The sequence below is a fragment of the Osmerus eperlanus genome, chromosome 17, assembly GCF_963692335.1.
Source record: "Osmerus eperlanus chromosome 17, fOsmEpe2.1, whole genome shotgun sequence".
Classification (NCBI taxonomy): Eukaryota; Metazoa; Chordata; class Actinopteri; order Osmeriformes; family Osmeridae; genus Osmerus; species Osmerus eperlanus.
The window spans coordinates 723,417-745,952 of NC_085034.1; the positions used below are offsets into that span (position 1 = coordinate 723,417).

A 22,536-nucleotide genomic window follows, 5' to 3' on the forward strand; every position below is an offset into this window, starting at 1 on the left:
ACGACCACAACCTGAGATAATGATTGGGAGATAAGGGGGGGAAAGATGGAGGGAGAGAGAGAGGGAGAGAGACAGGGAAGGAGGGAGGGAGAGAGAGGGAGAGAGACAGTGAGAGAGAGGGAAGGAGGGAGAGAGGGAGAGGGAGTGAGACAGGGAGAGAAACAGAGAGAGAGAGAGAGAGAGAGGGAGAGAGAGGGAGATGAGAAAGGGGATGTTGTTCCATCACCGCAGTCTAACAACAGGAAGAGCAACAGGAGAACAAGCTGGATAAGGCTCACTGTAGTCTGGACAACAAAGCTGCTGGGAGGGTGGGAGAGAGGGAGGGAGGGAGGGAGTGGGGGAGGGAGGGAGGGGGGGAGGGAGGGACGGAGGGAGGGAGGGAGGGAGGGAGGGGGAGTCATCCTGCTAATGGAAATGGGTCCATTATACCGTTTGATTTGAACATAATGTTCCTGGCACAACATTACCAGTTGAGTGACTTGGATTGTCTTCCCAGTGTTAATGTGTTCATCCCACAGTGTTTAATGTGTTCATCCCACAGAGACGCACCCAGGAGATGCACCATCTGTGGAGCATAGCTTAGCACAGCGTAGAATAGCACGGCATGGCGTACCTTAGCAATGCATGGCATGGCGTACCTTAGCAATGCATACCACAGCATGGTGTAGCATAGCATAGCATGGCATGGCATACCTTAGCATTGTATACCACAGCGTGGTGTAGCATAGCATAGCATAGCATGGCATGGCGTACCTTAGCATTGCATACCGCAGCGTGGTGTAGCATAGCATGGCATGGCGTACCTTAGCATTGCATACCGCAGTGTGGTGTAGCATAGCATAGCATAGCATGGCATGGTGTACCTTAGCATTGCATACCGCAGCGTGGTGTAGCATAGCATGGCATGGCGTACCTTAAACTTGTGTGTTTTACCTTACACAAGCGCTTTTCTAGCACTTTCCAGAAGATGCTCTGAGCCTCCCTGCAGGTGTACCCTCCAGCCTGCAGGTGTACCCTCCAGAGTGCAGGTGTACCCTCCAGCCTGCAGGTGTACCCTCCAGAGTGCAAGTGTACCCTCCAGCCTGCAGGTGTACCCTCCAGAGTGCAGGTGTACCCTCCAGCCTGCAGGTGTACCCTCCAGCCTGCAGGTGTACCCTCCAGAGTGCAGGTGTACCCTCCAGCCTGCAGGTGTACCCTCCAGCCTGCAGGTGTACCCTCCAGAGTGCAGGTGTACCCTCCAGCCTGCAGGTGTACCCTCCAGCCTGCAGGTGTACCCTCCAGAGTGCAGGTGTACCCTCCAGCCTGCAGGTGTACCCTCCAGAGTGCAGGTGTACCCTCCAGCCTGCAGGTGTACCCTCCAGCCTGCAGGTGTACCCTCCAGAGTGCAGGTGTACCCTCCAGCCTGCAGGTGTACCCTCCAGCCTGCAGGTGTACCCTCCAGAGTGCAGGTGTACCCTCCAGAGTGCAGGTGTACCCTCCGTCCACCCAGCCCTCCAGGCAGAGCTGCAACATCTGCTCTGATACACCCTCGAACCAGAGAGACAGAGAGGAGGGAGAGAGAGATGACCATCCCACCAGAGAGGGGGGAGAGAGAGATGACCATCCCACCAGAGAGACAGAGAGGGGGGAGGGAGAGACAGGAGGGAAGGAGGGAGGGCGGTAGGGAGGGAGGGATGACCAGGCCGAGGGAGTCACCATGGCAACCAGTGCTGGACGTTTTTATCCTCAGTTAACCTTTACCTCCCTCTGACTCGTAGCCTTAGTGTGACGTGTGTGTGTGTGTGCGTGTGTGTGTGTGTGTGTGTGTGCGTGTGTGTGTGTGTGTGTGTGTGTGTGTGCGTGTGCGTGTGAATGAGTGTGTGTGAGTGAGTTTGGCTCAATAAGTGACGACTAAAGAATAAAGTATAAACACACAGAAACCAGGTCTCAGCCCAGCATGACCAGAGAAACACTCTCCCCCTTCCCCTCCTTCTCCTCTCCCCATCCTCCTCCCCCTCCCCCCCTCCTCTCCCCCTCCTTCTCAGTACTTCTCTCCTCGTGTGATCCAGTGTTCTCCTGCTGTGAACACACCAAGACAAACAACACTTCCAGCAGGAGTTCTTCAACACTACATATCTCTGTCTTTATCTCTCTCTTTTCATCTCTCTATCTATATGTGGACTTACACACACAAATGCAAATTGTACTGTTCACACCTAGGTAAACTGTTCTGCACATACACACACACACACACACGTAAACTGTACACACTCATATCTCGTCAGGGTGCAGCAAAGCTTCTCTGAAAACATGAATATTCATCCTTCTGCTAATGAGGCTGTGTGCATAATCAAAAACTTTCAGGCCTGTGATTCTCTCACACTCACACTCACATACACACACTCATATGTACAGGCTGATGGGTGGGGGGTATGTGGACAGGTCAGCTAAGGTTAGCCTCTGGGGAATGTGTGTGTGTTCATATGCATAAAGATGCAACAATATCTCCTAGGAGGGTGAAGGGCAATAAAGGATTGTGTGTGTGTGAGATAGAGAGAAAGAGAGATAGAGAGAGAGAGAAAGAGAGAGAGTGTGAGTGCTGGGTAGGCAGAGACCATTAGAAATGATGCATCATCCAGGGGCACTCTGATGGTGTCCTTGGGCAAGGCACTTCACCCTACTTGCCTCGGGGGAATGTCCCTGTACTTACTGTAAGTCGCTCTGGATAAGAGCGTCTGCTAAATGACTAAATGTAAATGTGATGGTAGACCAGCCAGCGCAGGCCTGAAGCCACACTGACATGGCCTGCCTGACTCAGAGGCCCTGAGCTGGGCTGATGTCTCAGATCAGATCCTCTCCTCCAGGCCTCATGTGGCTGCCAGCAGCTGTGAGCGTGAGGAGGCCAGTGCGTCCTTGTGCTGCCTTCGGGTCATGTGACCCACCTTTTGCACCACAACGGTGGGTCACAATGAGCCGAAGGCAGCACAAGGGTTAAGTTTGCATGCAAACACACACACTGTAAGGCAGGCAGGCAGGCACGCACACCAACACAAATCAGAGATCTTCACTATCTGCAGATGCAAGTGCAGCTCTGCACGATATTAGATGAACCGTCATTTGAATGAGCAGTGCTGACGTTTGGCCACAGAGAGAGAAAGAGAGAAATGGAGAGAGGGATAGAGAGAGATGGAGAGGGAGAGAGGGATTGAGAGAGATGGAGGGAGAGAGGGATAGAGAGATGGAGAGGGATAGAGAGATGGAGAGGGATATAGAGAGATGGAGGGATAGAGAGAGGGATAGAGAGAGGGATAGAGAGATGGACAGAGGGATAGAGAGAGATGGAGGGGGATAGAGAGAGGGATAGAGAGAGATGGAGAGAGAGATGGAGAGGGATAGAGAGATGGAGAGGGATAGAAAGATGGAGGGGGATAGAGATGGAGGGAGAGGGATAGAGAGATGGAGGGAAGGATAGAGATGAAGGGAGAGGGATAGAGAGATGGAGGGAGGGATAGAGAGAGATGGAGAGGGATGCAAGAAAGTATGGAGGGCAGCAGAGGAGAACATTTCTAAATGGATGCAGAGTCAGAACATGTCTCTCAGTGAGCAGTTCTGTACTCAGTCACCTTGGAAACAGCTGTCACAGCACAGAGAGGATTTATACTGTGTGTGTGAGAGAGACGGAGAGAGAGAGGGAGAAAGAGAGATGAGGTCACACCTGGTTGATGATTATGTTAGTGATGTAATAGTGGAATCCAATCTTCTCAGCATCTTCATCATGTCAGCCTCTTCATCTTCCAACATCCTTCCTCTTCCTCATCACTCTCTGGACAGTTAATTACATTCAACATACACGATTTGTATGTCGCTTTGGATAAAAGCATCTGCTAAATTGCTAAATTAATCAGATGTTAACAGGTTACAGGAGCTGATCTGAGGGTCTAGATCGGGGACACTCAACAGGCTGACTCCGGTCCAGATCCGGACGCAATACAATTTGGACCGAAGCCAAAATCAACATTCTGATTTAGTCAGGATCCAAGTGAGTTTTCATTGGTGCGTGATTTCCCTAGATGTGGTTTCTATCTTCCGTGTCCAATCCAAAGGTCCAGTCAGGAGCTTTAATAACTGTAATCACCATGACAACTCAACGTTGGCCGCAACCTCTGTGGGTCATGCAGGTTGTGTGTCTCATTCGCAACAACGCAGGCTAATTTATTTGCTGGTACCTGTTTCTTCCTTAGCGAAAACCATGGCGAGACAAAACCCAACAAAAAGCGAAAAGTTGATTCCGAAAATCGCAATGTGTTTAATTTGCAATGAGACGGTTGCCCTTGTGTTGTAATGTGAAACGTCACTACTGTATGACAAAAAGCATGGACACTTTGAACAAAATTACCCCCAAAATTGTGAGGTAAGGACCAGAAAAATAAACCATCACTGTTCCGGACCCTGGACTGAATGGACCTTTTGGGTTTCTAATTGAGTACCCCTGGTCTAGAGGGTTACAGCTGATCTGAGATCAAAGAAGTCCTCTGCTTCATTGATTGTAAACTCTACCAAAACTCATTTAGATTTGATGGTGAGGGTCAGGGGTAGTGTGGTTCTGCTGTGTCGTGGTGGTGGTGAGGGGTGGTTCTGCTGTGTCGTGGTGGTGGTGGTGAGGGGTGGTTCTGCTGTGTCGTGGTGGTGGTGAGGGGTGGTTCTGCTGTGTCGTGGTGGTGGTGGTGAGGGGTGGTTCTGCTGTGTCGTGGTGGTGGTGAGGGGTGGTTCTGCTGGGTCCAGGGTCCAGCACTGCAGGATTCTGATGCGTGTGAAGTCTGGAGTCGCAGAGACAGCAGGCCTGTAATTGGCTGCTGTGCAAACAATAATCTGCCCCTGATGAGAAAGGGACTCACTCTCTCTCACACACTCTCACACACTCTCTCTCACACTCTCTCACACTCTCTCACACTCTCTCTCACACACACTCACTCACACACACACACACACACACACACACACACTCACACACTCACACACACAGAACCACTCATTACCAAACCTGTCACAAAGCCTGTGCAGTACAAATCTCTTTACAATACCAGTCATATATAGCATTTATTTACACTGTTTCTATTTACAAGATCTTTGTTTTCAAAATTTGTTTGTTTTTTCTTCTCTGTACACATTTTTTTATTCAAGAAAGAAATTTGGAGGGGGGCTCAAGGGGGGGGGGGGGTAAGGAGTCCGTTTGGTGTTCAGAAACAATTTTACGTCTCTAGAAAATAATCTCGAAACAATAATTAACATAAGAGAAAACACTCCTATAGAAAAAAAAGGAAAAAACTGCTAATTTGTTTGAACCCAGAAGTTACACTCATAGCCATGTCCATGGTGTGTGTTAGAGAGTGTGTGTTAGAGTGTGTGTGTTAGAGTGTGTGTGTTAGAGAAAGTGTCTCCAGCCAAACAACACCTGGGTAATCATCATCACCACCAACTTCATCCTCATCATCATCAACAACACGGTCATCACCATGGTAACTCAGAGCGTGTTAAGGTCAGTCTGGTTTATCTAACCTCCAATAGGAGCTTAGAACAGGCAGGAGGGCGGGGCTCTGGGCGTCACCACACAGAGACCACAGAAGAAGAACAACGTCATCTTTCATTAAGCTTCAATCATCAACAAAGTAAATAAATATCGAGGATGATATCTAAGAACTCTGAGTTAGGCACAACGTATGGAGACGGCGTATAAAAATAAAGATGGAAAAGTAACAGAGTAGAGGATTTAAAAAGCTGATTCAAAAGAATATACTTTGTAGAAAAACAAGAGAAGAGAAGCGAGTGCTGCAGCCCAGGAGGCTCTCTGAAGGAGCCGTCTGTCTGGAACATGATCTAACTCTGTCTCAGGAACACACACCTCACACACACACGCCTCACACACACACGCCTCACACACACACCTCACACACCTGCCTCATACACATGCCTCACACACACACACCTCACACACATCTAACGGACCTCCAACACACGCCTTACACACCTCTAAAACACACACACACCTCACACACACACTTAAGGGCTTCATGCAACAGTAATGGTTCTTGGTAGAATGTCCACAGAGGATGAAAGTTCCTGTCAGTCCAATTTGGAGAGAGAGAGGGAGAGAGAGAGAGAGAGGGAGAGAGACACAGAGAGAGTAGGAGGAACTCTTAACTTTAACCCTGTGGTCTAATCTCCGTCAATATCAGACTGAGAATACTATCTGTTCATATAGTCTGTAACCCAGCTATCTATAAGGTCCAACAGACAGACAGGTAGACAGACAGGTACAGACAGACAGGTAGACAGACAGACAGGTAGACAGACGGACATAGAAACTGGAGTGTTCATATTAATGTTAAATCCATAAAATCAAAGTAAGGTTGAGTCTAGATGAGATAGAGCTCTGCACACATCCCTCCACGCACGGTGCTGATCCCTCCCCTCTTGCTGGGGGGAGGGAAGGAGGCAAAATGGGGGTTCTCATTCAGTAGCTCGATGTGTAGGTCACAGGTCGGGGGGAGGAGCTTGGAGGTCACACTCATCTCTTGTAGTGGTTGGGGGCGTCGGCAAAGGCAAACTTCAACCTGTAGGCCTCGGCCAATAGGACGCTTACTTCCTCGTTGCCCCAATGCATGGTGGGAAGGTTCTGCAGGAGGATCATGAGTCCCTGTAGGGATAAAAACGAGAGGAAAGAAAGAGAGAGAGGAGAAACAGAAAGAGAGAGAGGAGAGAGAGAGAAAGAGAGGGAGAGAAAGGGAGAGGAGAGAGAAAGAGGGAGAGGAGAGAGAGGGAGAGAAAAAGCGAGGGAGAGGAGAGAGAGAGGTTAGCGGCTGAGAAAATTCAGATTGTGAAGCTGTCGCCACTGGCAACCTTCAGCCTGGCAGAGCAGCACACACACACACACACTAACACACACCTTGTCCTCGACACAGGTATTGATATAATTGTGTTGTGTGTTGAACATGGTTTCCTATGACGACCTGGGGGTTGACAGACTGAAGATGATTAATGTTTCATCACCTGACACATGGTTCACAGAGAGAGGAGAGAAGGATGAGGGGAGGAGGAGAGGAGGAGAAGGAGGAGAGGAGGAAAATCTCAGTGTTGTGTTCCAGCAGCTACTGCAGAAGTTCCCCTGACCTGGTCTGGAGATAACGACCTCTCTGACACACATACCCTGGGCTCGCCTGTGGGCTAGTGTGTGTGTGTGTCGTGGCTCGCCTGTGGGCTAGTGTGTGTGTGTGTGTCGTGGCTCGCCTGTGGGCTAGTGTGTGTGTGTGTGTGTGTCGTGGCTCGCCTGTGGGCTAGTGTGTGTGTGTGTGTGTGTGTCGTGGCTCGCCTGTGGGCTAGTGTGTGTGTGTGTGTGTGTCGTGGCTCGCCTGTGGGCTAGTGTGTGTGTGTGTGTGTACCTGGAAGTCCTTCTCCTCCAGGATCTCCTTCCTCCAGCGCTCCAGGAAGGCAGCACATACGTACAGGTGGAAGTGAGAGAAGCCCTCAGGCTCAGCCTGCACACACACACACATGTACATATACACACATGCACACATTTATATACACACACACATTAGAGGCAGGAAACAGAGAAGTAGGTGTGTGTACCTGGTAGGTGTGTGTGTACCTGGTAGGTGTGTGTGTACCTGGTAGGTGTGTGTGTACCTGGTAGGTGTGTGTGTACCTGGTAGGTGTGCGTGTGTACCTGGTAGGTGTGTGTGTACCTGGTAGGTGTGTGTGTGTACCTGGTAGGTGTGTGTGTACCTGGTAGGTGTGTGTGTACCTGGTGTGTGTGTGTACCTGGTAGGTGTGTGTGTACCTGGTAGGTGTGTGTGTGTGTACCTGGTAGGTGTGTGTGTGTACCTGTTAAGTGTGTGTGTGTGTGTGTGTACCTGGTAAGTGTGTGTGTACCTGTTAAGTGTGTGTGTACCTGGTGTGTGTGTGTGTACCTGGTGTGTGTGTGTGTAGCTGGTGTGTGTGTGTGTACCTGGTAGGTGTCCCAGAGCCTGATGGTGCATCTCAGAGGCAGCTCTCTCATCAGCAGGTTGTTCATCCAGCGGAAGGCAAACTGGAGGTATTCCACCTCATACTGCTGCATGTGGCGATGCACGCTCTCTGCACACGCACACACACACACGCATCAGGCTGGTTCTTTATCAGAGAGGGGAAGGAGGTAGTGGAGGAGGTAGACAGGCAAAAGCAGTAGAGCTCAGAGAGTTGGGAGATCAGAGAACGGACAGAGAAAGTTAAAAGATCACAGAGTAGGCTTGATCCCGCGCGCGCACACACACACACACACACTCCACCACCTTGTCAAAGGAGCTATTTGTTCCTAGCTTGCTGAGGGTCATTTCCAGTCTGACCCTGCAGAAGTTATCTACATACCTCTCTCTCTCTCCCTGCCTCCATCTCTCTCTCCCCCTGGTCTCTTAACCTCCCCCAGAAAGAAAGAGAGAAAGCTAAACTAAGGGACAAGTATAAAGCAGATCTGATATCCCTCCTGATGTGATTATATTACCTGTCTGTATGATGTCAGCAGTATAGCTCTCCTGATGTGATCACATGACCTGTCTGTATGATGTCAGCAGTATAGCTCTCCTGATGTGATCACATGACCTGTCTGTATGATGTCAGCAGTATAGCTCTCCTGATGTGATCACATGACCTGTCTGTTTGATGTCAGCAGTATAGCTCTCCTGATGTGATCACATGACCTGTCTGTATGATGTCAGCAGTATAGCTCTCCTGATGTGATCACATGACCTGTCTGTATGATGTCAGCAGTATAGCTCTCCTGATGTGATCACATGACCTGTCTGTTTGATGTCAGCAGTATAGCTCTCCTGATGTGATCACATGACCTGTCTGTATGATGTCAGCAGTATAGCTCTCCTGATGTGATCACATGACCTGTCTGTATGATGTCAGCAGTATAGCTCTCCTGATGTGATCACATGACCTGTCTGTATGATGTCAGCAGCATAGCTCTCCTGATGTGATCACATGACCTGTCTGTATGATGTCAGCAGCATAGCTCTCCTGATGTGATCACATGACCTGTCTGTATGATGTCAGCAGTATAGCTCTCCTGATGTGATCACATGACCTGTCTGTATGATGTCAGCAGTATAGCTATCCTGATGTGATCACATGACCTGTCTGTATGATGTCAGCAGTATAGCTCTCCTGATGTGATCACATGACCTGTCTGTATGATGTCAGCAGTATAGCTCTCCTGATGTGATCACATGACCTGTCTGTATGATGTCAGCAGCATAGCTCTCCTGATGTGATCACATGACCTGTCTGTATGATGTCAGCAGCATAGCTCTCCTGATGTGATCACATGACCTGTCTGTATGATGTCAGCAGTATAGCTCTCCTGATGTGATCACATGACCTGTCTGTATGATGTCAGCAGTATAGCTCTCCTGATGTGATCACATGACCTGTCTGTATGATGTCAGCAGTATAGCTCTCCTGATGTGATCACATGACCTGTCTGTATGATGTCAGCAGTATAGCTCTCCTGATGTGATCACATGACCTGTCTGTATGATGTCAGCAGTATAGCTCTCCTGATGTGATCACATGACCTGTCTGTATGATGTCAGCAGTATAGCTCTCCTGATGTGATCACATGACCTGTCTGTATGATGTCAGCAGTATAGCTCTCCTGATGTGATCACATGACCTGTCTGTATGATGTCAGCAGTATAGCTCTCCTGATGTGATCACATGACCTGTCTGTATGATGTCAGCAGTATAGCTCTCCTGATGTGATCACATGACCTGTCTGTATGATGTCAGCAGTATAGCTCTCCTGATGTGATCACATGACCTGTCTGTATGATGTCAGCAGTATAGCTCTCCTGATGTGATCACATGACCTGTCTGTATGATGTCAGCAGTATAGCTCTCCTGATGTGATCACATGACCTGTCTGTATGATGTCAGCAGTATAGCTCTCCTGATGTGATCACATGACCTGTCTGTATGATGTCAGCAGTATAGCTCTCCTGATGTGATCACATGACCTGTCTGTATGATGTCAGCAGTATAGCTCTCCTGATGTGATCACATGACCTGTCTGTATGATGTCAGCAGTATAGCTCTCCTGATCCTTCAGTCTGTCCTCCTCCCTACTGACTGACTCCCACCTCCACCTGTTCTGCATCATCTAGTCCCTCTCTCTCCTCCCTCCACCCCTCTCTGTCTCTGTGTCTCTCTCTCCGTCTCTCCCTCTCCTCCCTCTCTGTCTCTCCATCATATAAAAAATCACAATATTCGCTGTATCAGATTCTCGTGTCATCAGGAACCCGATCCCCACGCTCTGATTGGTCAGAAGGGCCGTGGCGCTGTGATGGGCGTGGCCAGACGGCTCACCTTGTCGTGTCATCAGACTCTGGAACACCTGATCCTTGAACACTACAGGCTGAAACTAGAGATCACACACACACACACACACACTAGAGAAGCTCATCAGCCCTGACTGAGAGAGAGCGACAGAGAGAGCGACAGAGAGAGAGAGAGCGACAGAGAGAGCGACAGAGAGCGAGACAGAGAGAGCGACAGAGAGAGCGAGAGAGAGAGAGCGACAGAGAGAGCGACAGAGAATGAGACAGAGAGAGCGACAGAGAGAGCGACAGAGAGAGCGAGAGAGAGAGCAACAGAGAGAGAGAGAGAGAGAGGATGAGGAGTGTCTCACCATCTAACCTGCTGACCAGCTCTTCCAGGGCCTTCACCTTCCTCTGGATCCCTGGCTGGGCGAATGTGTAGTTATCCTGTACACACACACACACGGGCACACACACACACGTTATAGATACACATCTTTTTTACATGTTGTTTTGCTCTCTATTTGACCTCTCCCCTCCCCTCCCCTCTCTCTCTCTGCCCTCCTCTCTCCTCTCTCCACCACACCCCTTCTTCTCTCCAGACAGCTAATAGTAGAAAGTATAGGCAAGTCTCTGTAGAGTTCATTAGACAGACAGAGACTAACAACATAACAGCCTTCAGTGTGTGTGTGTGTGTGTGTGTGAGAGAGACAGAGGGAGAAAGAGACGGAGGGAGAAAGACAGAGAGAGAGGGAGAAAGACAGAGATACAAAGGGAGAAAGAGTGAGGGAGAAAGAGAAAGAGACAAAGGGAGAAATAGATTAATCAGCTAATTTCTTTCTGTTCTGTGGAGGAAGTACAGTACATCATGTCCTTCCTGGTTCAGGACAAATAACAACACCTGCCTTCAGAGCTAACATTATCCTCCACACACCAGCCTTCAGAGCTAACATTATCCTCCACACACCAGCCTTCAGAGCTAACATTATCCTCCACACACCAGCCTTCAGAGCTAACATTATCCTCCACACACCAGCCTTCAGAGCTAACATTATCCTCCACACACCAGCCTTCAGAGCTAACATTATCCTCCACACACCTGCCTTCCCCCCTCTCGCCACCCTGTCCATCTCTTCTTCAGAGGTACTTGTATCAGCAATGTGAAAAAACAAGTGTGAAAGAGAGTGTGTGTGTGTGTGACAGCTATACACAGTGATAGGTTAGCTACTCAGGCAGCATCAGAGGCACACTGCTGTCAATGAGAAGAACACTCACAGCCCCCCCCTCTGCCCCCCCCTCCTCCGCCTCCGCCTCCCCCACCCCTCCTCCGACCCCCCCCTCCCTTCCCACCCACCTGTATCCCGTCCAGCAGCTTGCTCATGCACCAGAAGCTGTCTGCCTCGATGTTCCTCAGAGCTGTCTCCTCCAGGCTGGACACGTCAAAGTTCTCCACCTCCTCCTCTGGACCAGGAGAGGGGGGAGACAGGGAGGGAGAGAGGGGGGAGACAGGGAGGGAGAGAGGGGGGGAGACAGGGAGGGAGAGAGGGGGGGGAGAGAGGGGGGGGGAGGGGACAGTGAGGGAGAGAGGGGGGGGGACAGGGAGGGAGAGAGAGGGAGCAGCAGGGACATTCCTTGAGAGTGTGTATGATGACTTCTCCCTTTACGTCAATGAAGGACTCACACACACACACACACACACACACACACACACACACACACACACACACACACACACACACACACACACACACACACACACACACACCTCTGAGGCCAGCTCCATCTGTCTGATCGGAGGTAGAGACGTCACAGGCTGTGGTCACACACCAGAGAGCTGACACAGCCAATTAACACACACACACACACACACACACACAGCCAAACACACACAAAGACACTGTAACCAGCCAGCTGTGTGTGTGTGTGTGTGTGTGTGAGAGAGAGAGAGAAGGGATTACATGTGTCTGTCTGTGTGCTCCCCTATCCATCCCCCCAAAAATGACACCTCCCCCAAGGCTGCTTCTCATTGGCTAATATCTACCAGCTTCCTGTCCAGTCCTGTCTGGTCCTAGAGCCTGCCAGGATGAGAGAGAGTGTGTGTGTGTGTGTGTGTGTGTGTGTAGGGCTGCCAGCTGTGAGGGTTTGGCAGACAGAGCTGGGTTACACCACCAGGGAGGTCGCCTTGCCAACCAGCCTCGCCATGCCAACCAACCTCGCCTGTACTGGCGGCCATGACAACAATAAAAGACAACCTGTCCCCAGGAAGTGATGTCATCAGGAAGGGCCAGAGTGGATGCTTGGACCCTCTCTGTCTGTCTCACACACACACTAACACACTCTCTTCCCCTCCCCCAGCAGCAGCAGGTCAAACTGAGAGGCAGGGGTGACTAATGATTACAGATATTTCACACTCGTCAGAAATTCAATTTATAGCTTTTTATAGAGGAATAATTAAGTTCATCTAAAAATATTCAATAACCCTGCTGATCCTCCGAGCATGAATCAGAGGGAGACAGGATCATTCCTCCCAAACGACCTGAGGTCATCTGCTTGTTAACTGGAGGGGGGAGGGAGAGGGGGGAGGGGGGAGAGGGGGAGGGGGGAGAGGATGGCTGGGTGAAGGAGGGACAAACTGTGGGAGCAGAGAAGGATGAGAGGAAGGAAAGGATGGGGGAGAAAGAGAGAGACTAAAATGATCTGGTGCCATGATGTGTGTGTGTTGAGAGCGTGAGTGTGTTAAGAGCGTGTGTGTGTCTTGAGAGCGTGTGTGTGTGTGTGTTTTGATAGCTGATCACAGCTGACAGTGTTCAGATCACACACACACAGATTAGGACTGTTTAGAGAGAGCGAGAGTGTGTGTGTTATCACTGAGATGAAACTCAGTGCCTCATGGATCAGTGTGTGTGACAGGCTGTCTAGTGGAGTGTTTAGTGATGTGTGTGTGAGGAGTGTGTAGTGGTGTGTGTGTAAGGGTGTCAGGTCTAATCCTGGACTGTAAACACCTATTAATGCAGCTCAAGTGTCTCTCTCTCCATTTCTCTCTCTCCTACTCTTACACACACACACACACACACACACACACACATACACACACACACACACACACACACACACACACACCCCCAGCATGAGGACAGATGCTCACATAGTGTGTAGGTGTGTGTAGGTGTGTGTGTGTGTGTGTTCACCTATGTACTCGAAGACGTAGACGATGAAGAAAGGTGTGACCAGGTCGTTGATGCCCTGGACGTAGCCGCTGGCTGGGTGTCTGATCGCCCAGATGAACAGGATCCTCTCAAAGATCTACACACACACACGCTGGGTTTCACACTCCAAACTACAAAACACACTTCACACAAACACTCTGGAGTACTCAAAACCACTCCAAAAATAAGTTACATTAAATATTGAATGTTCAAATTATCACACAATATTATGTATTAAACATTGAGAGGAGGATGGAGTTGAGGGTGTGTGTGTGTGTGTGTGCATGTAAAGCTGTCAGAGGTTAGCTTGTTTTCTTTTGCAATCAAACAACCCCACCCCTCTGCCCTATGAGTAGAGTCGAAACAATCCAAAATATTTACAATTTCTCATCTGTCTCTGGGGATGAACTCTCCCTGATTCTCTCCCTTCCTCCTTCACTCCCTCCCCCTATCCTCCTCCTTCTCCCCCTCCCCCTCTCTTCCTCTTCCTCCTCCTCATCAAGTGAACAGACAGAGCTCAACAGCTTTAGGGTTGTTTGATTCGAATCACATTATCACCCGCAGGAAGAAGAGCAGAGAAACAGAGTGTGTGTCCATGCATTATGCAGTGTGTGTGTGCGTGTGTGTGTGTGTGTGTGTGTGTGGAAGGTGAGGCACCTCACCTCTTGGACAGAAGCTTGTTGAAAGAGAGGAATAAGGGGGTTAGTTCTTGGTATGTCAATGTGAATCTGGAGAGACAAGAACACATACACTGGCAGGTTAACTCTTCATCTGAGGAGAGGAGAGGGGAGGAGAGGGGAGAGAGACAATGCTGGTGAGTTGATTGTACTCTTGATTGAGGACAGCAGACAAACAGACAGCCCAGGCGTTTTCCAGGACGATGGCGACCGACAGGGCAGCAGTGTGTGTGTGTGTGTGTGTGTGTGTGTCCTGTCTTACCTCCGTCACCTGGGGCTGCAGTACCAGCCTGTCTGGGCTCATCCTGGGGATGTCTATATGGATCTGATGGTGTGATACAATAGCTCAGATACTGACACACACACACACACGCAGGAAACACACACACACAGTCTCTGCACACACAGAGAGAAACATATACACAAGCAAACAGTCCTACATAAACACACACACACAGACACACACACAACCACATGTATGTGTCTGTGTGTGTGAGTGTAGCTGTTTGTCTCCACTGTGGTCCTGTGTGTTGACAGCAGCATGGAGAACCACTTATCACCAGATAACAGGATCAGTAATCCAGACCCAGCTTCTCTCTGGCTGAACACACACATACACACTCTCACTCTCTTAGCTGGGACAGACAGGTGCTGGTAAAAGGGGATTTGCACCATTCAGCCTGCAGACGTGACTGCGTGTGTGTGTGTGTACCTGTCTGTACGTGTCCTGGTGGTGTTCGTCATTGCGGGAGTCGTAGTACTGCTCTATGAAGCCAAAATACTCCTGCCTCTTCCTCTGCAGGGTGCTGCCCCTCCTCTCTGTGTTAGCAGGGAGGTACCCCTGAGAGGGGAGGAGGGGAGGAGGAGAGAGGGGGAGGAGAAGGGGAGGAGAGGGGGAGAGGAGAGGGGGGGAGGAGAGGGGGGGAGGAGAGGGGGGGAGGAGAAAGAAAGGGGAAAGAGACAGCATATTAGCTTGAGTAGCAGATTCATCATAAAGATTTAGAAAGATACACAGACAACTGCTGCAGACACACACACAGAGAGAGAGGGAGATACAGAGAGAGGTTTTGTGTTGTGATCATTATGTTGTTTTTGACTGGTATTGTTGATTTAAGGTTATCTATTGTTGTGCCTCTAGCTTTGGCAATACGGTTGTAGTGACTGTCATGCTAATAAAGCTGAATTGAATTGAGAGAGAGAGACACAGAGAGAGATACAGAGAGAGATACAGAGAGAGAGATACAGAGAGAGAGAGAGAGACAGAGAAAGAGGGAAAGAGATACAGAGAGGAGATACAGAGATAGAGAGAGAGATACAGAGATAGAGAGAGATACAGAGAGAGAAATACCAGCCATAAAGGACATCCTGAGTCCCTACCGGTCCAGTAGAACGTGCAACTGAGAATGTTTCGGTTCAAGTTCTCCAGTCAGGTTGTTCTGCAGTGACCTGTCTGGATTTAGTTACTTCCCTCCATGCTGTGTGTGTGTGTGTGTGTGCGCGCTCGTGTGTGTGTGCGCTCGTGTGTGTGTGTGCGTGCCAGATAATAGATGTTGTACTGCAGTAAACAACCAATCTCTGCCGCCTCCCTAACTCTCTCTCCTCCTCTCTCTCTCTCTCTCCTCTCCTCTCTCTCTCTTATCTCTCTCCTCCTCTCTCTCTCTCTCTCCTCTCTCTCTCTTATCTCTCTCCTCCTCTGCTCTGCTCTCCATCCTTTGAAAAATAAGCTGAAGGAATCAATTTGTGGAGTAAATGAAATCTTTATTTTCTAGCCAAGTACTGACAAACAAAAAATATTTTTACTTATGAGGAGTGTTTGAAGGAGCTTCTACTAGGATGCAGGATGGTGGTTGGTGTGTGTGTGTTTTGTTGCTGCTCTCTCCTCTGTGTGTGTGTGTTGCAGCTGTGTGTAGTCAGCAGGATAGAGAGGATTGATTGTGTGTTAAAAAGAAAGTCCACCCTTCAGTGCTCTGCTGACTCTAAGAGCTTCTCTCCCCCCCCCCCTCGCACACTCACTGATAATAACAGACAAGGTAGCTAGCAAATACAAGTTAATTGCAACTCCTATGAAATGCTTGGGTTGACTTGATTTGTCTCCCCTGCTTGACCAGTGACCGTGGTGCCGACAGTGAAGCGAATCTAACGCATTTCAAACGTGTAAATTCATCTGGGTAATTGATAATCTGCTCTGATTGGCCGTCCTGTGCTTCTCTCTAATTGGCTGACGTCTCTCCGGTAACAGTTTCCTCTGACTGAAGCTCTACAGCGTTGCTAGGTTACAGCAACCGACGCACCAAAAAACAGATTAAACACGACCTGCAGAAGAAACAGTCAGCACCCCCCAACACACACACACACATCACACACATCACACCATACACACACACACTCCAGGGGGCCTGGGGGGGGGTACCTGGGGGGGGGGGTACCTGGGGGGGGGGGGTACCTGGGGGGGGGGGTACCTGGGGGGGGTACCTGGGGGGGGGGGGTACCTGGGGGGGGTACCTGGGGGGGGGGGTACCTGGGGGGGGGGGGGGTACCTGGGGGGGGTACCTGGGGGGGGGGGGGGTACCTGGGGGGCAGGAGGGTTTAATGAGTGGTGTCTGGGCGATGGCTGGTGCAGTCATTAGGCTGGAAAGAACAATAACTTAACGAGCAAACACCAAGCTTTCATGAATACATTAGCTGTGACCCGCAATTAACTCCACCCTCAGGCTGAATCTGGTGTTTGTCTCTATAAATCACTGTGTGTGTGATGTTTGTTTGTGTGGTGTGTGTATGTGTATCTGTGCGTTTGAGTATTGTTTGTGTGTGTGTGTGTGTGTGTGTGTGTGTGTCAGGGTATCTACTTACTGATAGGAGCTTCCACGTGATTGGCCGAACCTGTCTTGGAATTCCAGACCAGCTCAGCTTCCGTAACTCGTCTGTGGAGAGACAGAACGTTCTAGAACACTGCTGCTTTAAACACAGACACGCAACGTTCTAGAACCCACAGGGAAGGTTCTGTTGAACTGGATACACATGGGAGGATCTAATATTGAACCTCCCTCCTCCCCCCCCCCTCTCTCTCTCTCCCCCCCCCCCCCTCCTGGTTGAGCTGGTCTACTGAAGGCTGTCCAGTCAGACACACATCCAGGTTCACCCCTGCTGTGATGTCATCCTCCAAACACTAATACTACCTCCTCCTAGTGTGTGTGTGTGTGTGCGTAAGAACCTGGGCAGGTCAGTAAGAACCATGCAGCACTGAATCTCACTGGCCCTGCTCTATCTTAACAGACGTTAAGATAGAGAGGCCAGATATGTCTGGTATATGTGGTAAATATGTATACATAGAAAGACAGACAGACAGATAAGAGACAGAAAGGGAGGGAGGCAGGGGAGTTGAGCAGAGGGAGAGAATATTCTGAGACAGGGAAGAAAGATATGGAGGCAGGTAAAATGAGAGGGGGGTGGAGAAAGGGAAAAATGGAAGGATGGAGAGAGGGAGGGAGAAGTAGATAGGCAGAGCAACAGCACCCCCAATAGGAGACATGAGGGAGAGAACGTGAGAAAAGATAAAAGGCCAGAGTCAAATACAGAGGTAAGACAGGGAGGAGGAGAGAGAGAAGAGAGGAGAGGAGGAGAAGAGAGAGGAGGAGAGAGGAGGAGAGAGAGAAGAGGAGAGAGAGGAGGAGAGAGAGAGAGGGAGTAGAGAGAGAGTTGTATGACCAATCACAGAAAAGAGCATCACCATGGTTACAGATGTGTTTTGGTCATCAGAGAGACACTGATGTCACACACACACTCACATATATGATGGAAAACCTGACCCACAAACAAGGCTGCCATCAATCACACAGAGTGTGTGAGTGAGTGTGTGTGTGTGAGTGAGTGTGTGTGTGTGTGTGTGAGTGTGTTGATGGTTGAGGTACAAAAGAGACAAACACCCCTAGAGGACAGTAGACTCACACACTCACACACTCACGCACAAACGCACACACTCACACACACACTCACACACTCACACACTCACACACTCACACACTCACACACTCACACACTCACACACTCACACACTCACACACTCACACACACACTCACACACTCACACACTCACACACTCACACACTCACACACTCACACACACACTCACACACTCACACACTCACACCTGAAATGGTTGGTCTCCAGTGAAGTTCATATTTCTAGCTGTCATCATGTGAGGATCTAATATCCCAGACACAGCTCCATAACACCAGAACTGTCAGCCCAGCCAGGACTCCTGACCGCTACACCCCCCTGACCCCCACACCTACAGAACCCCCCCCCCCCCCCCCCCCCCAGGCTCGTACCCAGGTCTGTGTTGGGTCCGGCCAGGACCTGTCTGAACTTGTCGAGGCGCGACGCTTCCCTCTCCGTCATGACAGGCGTCCCGGAGGTGTTCTGGTCCGCCATGCGGGCCACCATCGGGATGAGGGGGCGGGGGGGCAGGGAGCGCTGCCTCTGCAACGACGCTCGCTCCCCCTCCAGGTCTGCAGGACACACACACAGTCAGGACCAACTCTGGGATACAACACACACACACACACACACACACTAGGGTTAATTGTAACTGGAGGAGGGAGTGTGGGAGAAAGAGAGAGACAGAGAGAGAGAGAGAGAGAGACAGAGAGAGAGACAGAGAGACAGAGAGAGACAGAGAGACATAGAGAGAGACAGAGAGACATAGAGAGAGACAGAGAGACATAGAGAGAGACAGAGAGAGAGACAGAGAGAGACAGAGAGAGAGAGAGAGACATAGAGAGAGACAGAGAGACATAGAGAGAGACAGAGAGAGAGACAGAGAGAGACAGAGAGAGAGAGAGACATAGAGAGAGACAGAGAGAGACAGAGAGAGAGAGAGAGAGAGAGAGAGAGAGAGAGAGAGAGAGAGAGAGAGAGAGAGAGAGACAGAGAGACATAGAGAAAGACAGAGAAGTGTAACTGACCTCTGGGTGAACCAATAGGAGCCTCGCTCTGTGACTTCATCAGACGTCCATCACTGTGCGCCTCAAACGCTGCCTCCTCCTCCTCCTCCTCCCTCTCCTCTCCTCGCCGCTCCTCCTCCTCCCCCTCCTCCTCCTCGGGACCCTCCTCCCCCCCCCCCCTTCTCCTCCTGCTCCTCTCTGGGGTCAGACTGGCTGTCGTCCAGCCTCTGCCTCTCCTGCTGCTTGGTGTGGTTCTCTATCACCTAGGAGACCCCACCACACACATCACATCCTGTCCTGCTGAGGCACAACTACCTACAACTACAATTAGTTCTGAAACTTTACAGAACTTTATGGGATGCGCGGTGGAGCCGACCCACCTTGTTGGCCGTTTCCATGACGACCTGGATGTTGAGCTTGTCGGCTGCCATGGCGAGCAGCTGGTCGTCGTCGTCGCCGACATCCCAGGCGTCGCTAGTGATGCTCTCAAACTCCTGGAACGTGGTGGCTTTCTTAGGTTTGGCGGGCGTGGTCTGGGGGGGTCTGGTGCCTGCTTTGATCAGGCTGGAGGAGGACAGAGAGAGAGGGGGAGGAAGGAGAGAGGGAATGATAGTTACACACAGAAACCTCTCTCTCTGTCTCTCTCTCTCTCTCTCTGTCTCTCTCTCTGTCTCTCTCTCTCACACACACACACACACACACTCCCACCTCCCTCCCACACACACACCTCTCCTTCCTCTCTCACACACACACCTCTCCTATAGAGAACCTGTTTAAAAACAATCAAATCACGAATCAAAACATTCCTGAAGGACAACTGAACAAAATCAGTTCAGTCACTTCATCTCAGATGGATCATTGTAAAACACAAGGGGGTGAGCAGATTAAATCACATTTTTAAAAGAACAGCTTGCGACAACCTCATTCCTTTGTGTATAAAAGCAATTCTTGGAAAAAGCTAATTAAAATTGACTTTTATTCCTTGTCTTTTCTTTGTAGCTTTGTTAGTCTCAGGTAGGCAGGTTCAGAGAGAAAGCACGTCCCATCACAGAAACAAAGACTTCCTGCTAAATCAGTTTCTATTTTAACTTTTCAAGTAAAAAAAAAAAGATGAAATGAAAATGAGGGTAAGTCCTCTGTTGAAATAACTACAGGTCTGTCCCCTATAATAACTATATCTTCTATATGTTCTTATATGTTCCCTAAAGACTTGTGACTATCAGTCTGTCCCATAGTGCAGCTTCTCGATGGCTCCATATCCCTGCCTTACAGTAAACATCACAGAGAACTCTACAGAAGCCACCTGCTAAATGAATAAGCTTCACACAAGCAAACAGACTTCACTCAGCATCAGAAAAGACCATAAAACACACTCCCTTCAGCCAGGAAACACCAGCGATGATCGTAACACCAGCGATGAACACGTGATTCACTTCCTTGTTCCTGCATTCCACTCTGACCAATGGCCTTTCCCCAACCGGCCCAGCAGCTGAGTGGCTGAGACCTTTCACCTCACAAGCAAACAAGTCTTCACAGAGAGAGCGACACACACCAGCAAGACCAAAATGAAAGGTACAGGAATAGCGTTGTCATGGCTACCTCCTGGTATAAACATGCCAAGCGTATCAACTGGATTTTCAGGTCAGATGAGCTGAGATGTTGCATAGAGAGTTCAACTCCCTGTATATGTGCCCATTATGTACCTCGTTCACTAACTGCAACACTGCTCTTTGAAGAGCCGCCAGGTGATCAGAGGTGAGGATGACTAAGGAGAATGATGCCATCTTGTCTGCTTCTCAAACAGGTGATCAACACAAGGCCACAGAACCACATAATGGCCTCTCAGAAGCGTCATAAACCCAGGTGTTCCATCTCCAGTGTGTATATACACAAACTAACACTGTTTATAACGTGTAGAGCTGCCCAGTACACAGTTTGTCATGTCAGGTATACAAAGGACTCATGAGGGTATATAGTTTATGGTTTATAGATGATGACAGACACTGGATAGCTATGTGGATGATGACATGTACGAGTATATAGTTCAAGGTAGACAGATTGGTACAGAATAGATATAGGTGGTTTAGAGTATAGAGTTTAATACAGGTAGAGTGTAATGTTTAGTGTATACAGATGTGTTCTGAACTTACTTGGCATGTAGTAAAGGGTCAATAGGAGGGTGTTGGGCTCCATATACATGCTGTATGCTGCGGAGAGGAGGACAAGATTAACCTGTTACATCGACGGACCGACTACCGCTTGGGATAGCTGTGGTACTAGGAACTGTCGACCAGAAATTCAGATTACAATCACTCTTTCCTCAACAATTAGTTAAGGAGTGGAAAGCTGTTTTAGCACTTGTTCCTAGTTGATGCTGGCAACACGGGTAAGGTGCCCCCATAGCAACCGTAAACATCATTCAATATTTACAGGGTCTCAGAGACGAGTTCTAGTTCGAACGAAACTAGCTCACTTGCTTTGCATCTAAAGACTTGACACAACCTGGTGTGTTTAACTGAAACTCAATAATACAGTTGGTTAACTAGCTAAATTACGTTTTTTGGTTAAAGAGTAGCTGTTAACAACGGCAACAGAAAAGTCTCGTTAGCTATCTAATTAACTTCGTTAGCTAGACTACCATTCACTCAGCTCAGAGCTAATCACTCAGGCAGTTGGCTAGCTAGCTAGCTAGCATGATAGCTAAAAGAAGGTTCGAGTACATACCCAACTCGACAAAGTACCAGCGCATTTTTCCTGCGTTTTGTCAAAGCTAGATAATGTCACCGATTATCATATTACTACACAGAAGAAGCGATAGACTCAATCATAGAGTAAAACAATCAGGCATACTAGCGCGCTAGCTGGGTTCAGCTAATACAGCTAGTTAGCTAGCAAGTAGCGGCTAGCTTGGGAGATGGAACACGTCACTTACTTGCCAGGAACCTTTGCTGTGTTCCTTTTCCAGAATTGTTTTTTATTTCCGTCACTTGACATTTTTCTCCTGTGCCACAATGTTTCATATACTCCGCGGTCTGAGTGTTGTTACGGTTTCTGAAACGTCTAATGTGTATTTATTTACACCAACTCCCCTCCTCCAGAACTCACAAGGCCGCCATATTGGTGATGGCTGCGATCGCTGAACAAAAGCTGCATGGATTGGCTGGCTCGACACTTCCGTGCCATTGCCCAATCAGAAGTGCGCTCCGCTTGTGGTGGAGAAAGTCGGTAGTGTCTGTGGCGGCTGTCACTGAACAGGCAACTGTCTGTGACTCTACTGCCGCAACAGTAACGGGACGGGTGATGATGAAGATGAGGAAGTTTGATTTAATGATGACGGTGAGTTAACTGTGTCTGAAATAATGTCATGTGATAAAAA

General features: G+C 49.4%; 1 protein-coding gene across 1 annotated transcript; it reads right to left on the reverse strand.

Moving 5' to 3' along the window:
* Positions 1-5,050: 5,050 nt before the first annotated feature.
* tbc1d22a (TBC1 domain family, member 22a) lies at positions 5,051-22,374 on the reverse strand. The gene is given in 16 exon segments (XM_062483292.1): positions 5,051-6,673; positions 7,416-7,511; positions 7,985-8,112; positions 10,706-10,781; positions 11,689-11,795; positions 13,523-13,637; positions 14,203-14,268; positions 14,480-14,542; positions 14,930-15,058; positions 17,068-17,138; positions 18,546-18,725; positions 19,182-19,335; positions 19,337-19,423; positions 19,541-19,724; positions 21,311-21,367; positions 22,093-22,374. Coding segments are annotated over 16 exon segments (1,704 nt in total). The 5' UTR covers positions 22,155-22,374; the 3' UTR covers positions 5,051-6,544.
* Between the last annotated feature and the right edge of the window lie 162 nt (positions 22,375-22,536).